At 27.7% G+C, this 4,512-nt stretch overlaps 1 protein-coding gene across 11 annotated transcripts in view; it reads right to left on the reverse strand.

Annotated features, from left to right (window-relative positions):
• The window catches only part of LOC117178043 (CLIP-associating protein 1-A), a 139,464-nt gene that overhangs the window by 52,567 nt on the left and 82,385 nt on the right, over positions 1-4,512 (reverse strand). For 9 of the 11 annotated variants that reach the window (XM_033369511.1, XM_033369595.1, XM_033369434.1 and 6 more), the window contains 2 exons: positions 1,787-1,971; positions 1,342-1,467 (listed from right to left, as the gene is read on the reverse strand). In XM_033369511.1, coding sequence (XP_033225402.1) covers positions 1,342-1,467; positions 1,787-1,971 — 311 coding nt within the window. The remainder of the gene's footprint in view (positions 1-1,341; positions 1,468-1,786; positions 1,972-4,512) is intronic. The other 2 variants (XM_033369749.1, XM_033369663.1) reach the window with 1 other exon arrangement.

Below are 4,512 nucleotides of genomic sequence, written 5' to 3' on the forward strand. Positions count from 1 at the left end.
TTCATTCTTTTCTTCTTTTTAATAAAAAATGTATCTTTTGGGTGTAAAACTCCACTATTGGTTAAAAAATTCATACTTTTTGTTAAAAATCCAACACTGTGCTTAAAAATTAATTTCTTTGGCTGAAAAATCGTTTCTTTTGAATTAAAAATTAATCTGTTAACTGAAGATGTAAGTATTCCATTTTTGCTACAAAATTTTAATGTAAATTTATCTTTTTTACCTGAAAATTTATAGATTTTATTCAAACTGTATCTTTTTTGGTAGAAAATTCACCATTTGGGTTTAAAGTTGAATTATTTTGTTGAGAATGAATTCCTTTGGTTTAAAAAATATATATATTTAGCTAAAAATTCGTTTTTTCTTCTTTTTAATAGAAAATTTAACTATTGGGTAAAAAATTCATACTTTTTGTTGAAAATCCGTCACTGTAATTAAAAATTAATTTCTTCGGCTGAAAAATCGTTTTTTTTTTAAATGAAAAATTAATTAGTTAACTGAAGATGTAAGTATTCCATTTTTGCTACAAAATTTTAATGTAAATTTATCTTTTTTACCTGAAAATTTATAGATTTTATTCAAACTGTATCTTTTTTGGTAGAAAATTCACCATTTGGGTTTAAAATTGAATTATTTTGTTAAAAATCCATTTTTCTTATTTAAAGTTGATTATTTTAAGTGAAAATTTAATTCTTCTGTTTTTGGTTACAAAATACTTTATCACAAGAAAAAAACTATTTTGTTGAAAATTAGTCGTTTTTTTTTTTGGTTGAGCATTTATTTTTCTAAAATTGTAACTATTCTAATTTTTGTTGAATATTAATCTTTTATAGATGAAAATTCATGTACTTTATTGAAAATAAGTATTTTTTGGTAGAAGGTTAAACATTTTAGTTAAAAATTTATCTTTTCGATTTGAAAACTCAACTAATCACTGTCATGTACTCAGAAACAACTTTTTGTTATTGATTTTACGCATAGTGTGCCTAGAAGCATTTAGAAATGGGGATATTGTCGCAACCCAGAATAAGGCACTGTTTAATACGAATGTTTTTTATTACTTTGACTTCTTTTATCATTTTAATTAAGCGCCCTTTCCAATTCGAGCCGATACATTTTCTCGTGAAATAGAAATAATTTCATTATCATTAATAAAGGTAGAAAATACGATTTTTTAAATCTTAATTGAAAATGCTTATAAATGATCATTAAATCGTCAAAAAGATGAAGAGCGAGCATATTCTCGAGCACATTCTCATGTCCGTGAGAATTTCTCCAAGCGTTTAAACTCTTTAGAATACTAGGGAACATAGACGAGCTAAAGAAAAAGTGAAAAATTACAGTGATTATCAGTGGGTCTTTGCAGAATCGGAATCCCAGATTGACGATAAGATCGTGGTAAGGACGGAGTTCGTCTAAGCGGGCCGTGAGGCTGGCCCTGAGCATGATGTAAATTCTCAGTGCTACCTTCGCACGTGAAATGCAAGGTAGGTCGCAAAGCAGCATGTAAAAAAAAAGAGAGAGACCAAGGGTAGCCGGAATTAGTTAAATCCTCAATTGGCTCTGTCGCAAACCTGATTAAATCTTTCCAAATTACAACAATGATTAAAATATTGCCCTCTCTATTTCTTGCCAATTGCAAATAGCTAAACGTTATAATCCTTCACTTGAAAATTTAAACTCGAATTTAAAGTCCTGACCGTATTTTGAAAAGTCTCCACAATACGGCAGTAGATTTTGGCCATCTCTTCTTGGAGAAGAGGTTTCTAAAAAAATGGAGACTAACCTGCGGCACTTAAAGCGGGTCTAGAAGCTCGCGGGCTAACGCTCGTCGTCCTCGTGACAGCATTTAAACTGTTTATACTCCCACTGTTGCTCAGGGACATTAAAGATCTTTTGTAGGTCGCATCGAGACTGTTGAGAAGAACCTCCGCTTGTTCGGGGAACTGATCTTTGAAAGCCCAGTAGGAACTGAAAGTATAATTTAAATTTAGTTTTAAGAATTTTCTAAATGGTAGATTCAGGGCTCGGAATCACTTCAGCGATCAAAAGTAGTGACAATAGTAGCATGAGATTGTTTAAATAATAAACTTATATCCTTTTTAAAAAAGCGGTATAACGATATGTCTCGAAAATCTTGTAGTCATTGTTGTTAAAAACTGGATTTCCAGAAATAATTTATTTACATTCAAATACCAGCATTTTAATCTCGCAATATTGTTAACATGGGATATTTTATAAACGGAATAAAACCATTTTTCAGATGTATATTTAAAGGTGTCAAATTTATTCATTTTAAACAAAAAATGACAATTCTACCATAAAAGATGAATTCTCTACAAAAAAGTGTAGTAGTTGATATTACAATAAAAAAGTATTACATTTTATTTTTAAATATTGATTGTCAAATAAAACAAAGAAATAATTTTCAACAAATAAAGATTTTTCGGTCATGAAAGAAAGAATTTCCAGCAAAAAATTAATCTTCAAGAAAATAGTTATATTTCCAACCAGACATGAACCTTCATTCAAGAAAACAATTTTTCAACAAACTAGCTCAACTTTTACCTACGCGGTTTAATTTTAATTTAAAAAATATCAGTTATCAAAATTTTAAAAAAAAGTTGAATTTTAATACAAAAACGATTTCAGTTTGACTTTTCGACATCAAAATGTGAGTTTTAAAATAATAAGAAGTAAATTTTCTACGAAGATACTAGAATTTTCAACCAAAAAAAACGAAAGTTCCAACAAAAGATACAATTTCTACTGAAACAGATAAATTGTTATCGAAAAAAACGTTTCAGTTCACTTTTCATCAACAACACAAAAATAAGAAATTTAATCAAAAAGTATATTTTCTACGAAACTAGTTGGATTTTCAACACAAAAAAACGAATATTCAATCAAAAGGATGACTTTTTAAGAAGACTGTTGAACTTTCAAACAAGTAATAAAATTTATAACTGAAAAGATAATCTTCAGGAGGAAGAAACTACGAAAAAAAAGAAATATAAAATTTTTATTTTCACTGACCATTAATAACCTGAGACCAGAAAACTTTTCAGGCGGCTAAATTAATACCTTCGAATTATTAATTTTTAATTAATTATTTAATTTAAAATCATAAAGTTTCGCAGAAGAGTTCAATTTCTACAAAAATTAGGTTGTGTTAGTTTTTTCATTGGAAATTAGCATTTTTAAACAAAAAGCATAAAAAATTTCAATTTTTCTACAATTTTAGGTTATCTTAACGTTTTATACCGAGTTGAGCATTTTATAACAATTTGTTTTTGTTGGCTTTTTATATCGTTTAGAATTTTTGAAATTTAAATATTTAATTTTAAAGCTTCACAATTTTAGAATTTTTTTTTATTTTATGTTACGTTTTACTCCAGTAATTGATGTTTTAAAACACAAATTATAATAATTCGAACAATATTTTGTATATTTTAACAATTCTGGAGTTATCGTCGGCAATTGGCATTTTAATAAAAAAAAAATATTTCAAAGAAGATCCATAAATTTTAACAATTTTAGGTTATGTTAGCATTTTGTGTGTCACACAAAAAATTGGTATTAAAAAACAAAAAATCACAGAAAACCTGTTATTTTAAACCAAAATTATTCTATTTCAATACAAAATTACAATTTTGATCAATTTTCTGTTATGTTAGAGTTTTTAGTCAGAAATTATGGACATTTTTAATAATAAATTATTACATTTCAAACAAGCTTTATCATTTTGTGAAAAACTTTAGGTTATGTTAGAGTTTTTAAAAAAAATTTGAGATTATTTTAGTGTTATTAGCCAGAAATTGGTATTTTTAATACAAAACTTATAGTTCCAAGAAAATTATCAGCTTGGGAACTATTTTAGGTTATGTTTTTCGCTTTACGTAGGAAATTTGTATTTTTAAACAAAAAATCATCAGAATTAAATCCAATTATTTTTGTTTGAAATAATATAGTTTAAAAGCTTTAACAGTTTCAGATATTGTATGCGTTTTTCGTCGAAAAATTAAATTTTTACTCAAAAATCATAACAATTTTCAAAGAATATTAATAATTTTTTAACAATTTTAGATTTTATTAACATTTTTCGCCTGAAAAGGTGATTTAAAAGAAAATAAATTTAGTTTTCAAATTGGAAATTATTCGATTTTGGAAGTTTTAGACCTTAAGGTATTCAACCATTAAGTGTTACAAATTAAAATGGTAGAATTTTGTTAGAAGTGGAAATTGTGGAGGAGTTCTGTTACCTAGGTTTTTGGTTTGAGGCAGAAGGAGGAAACGAGCTGCAGGTGAGGAAAAGAATTGAATGTGCGAGTAAAGTAATGGGCCAACTATGGGGTATAGGAAAGAGAAGGTTCAAGAACGATTGGAGAATGAGGGTCTGGTTGTTTGATGCGTTGGTGTGGGCGGTGTTGTGTTATCGTGTGGAGATCTGGGGATGGAAGGAACATAGGAAAGTAGAGAGTATGCATGAGCGATTCCTGAGGTGGGTAATGG

This window comes from Belonocnema kinseyi, chromosome 1, assembly GCF_010883055.1.
Source record: "Belonocnema kinseyi isolate 2016_QV_RU_SX_M_011 chromosome 1, B_treatae_v1, whole genome shotgun sequence".
NCBI lineage: Eukaryota > Metazoa > Arthropoda > Insecta > Hymenoptera > Cynipidae > Belonocnema > Belonocnema kinseyi.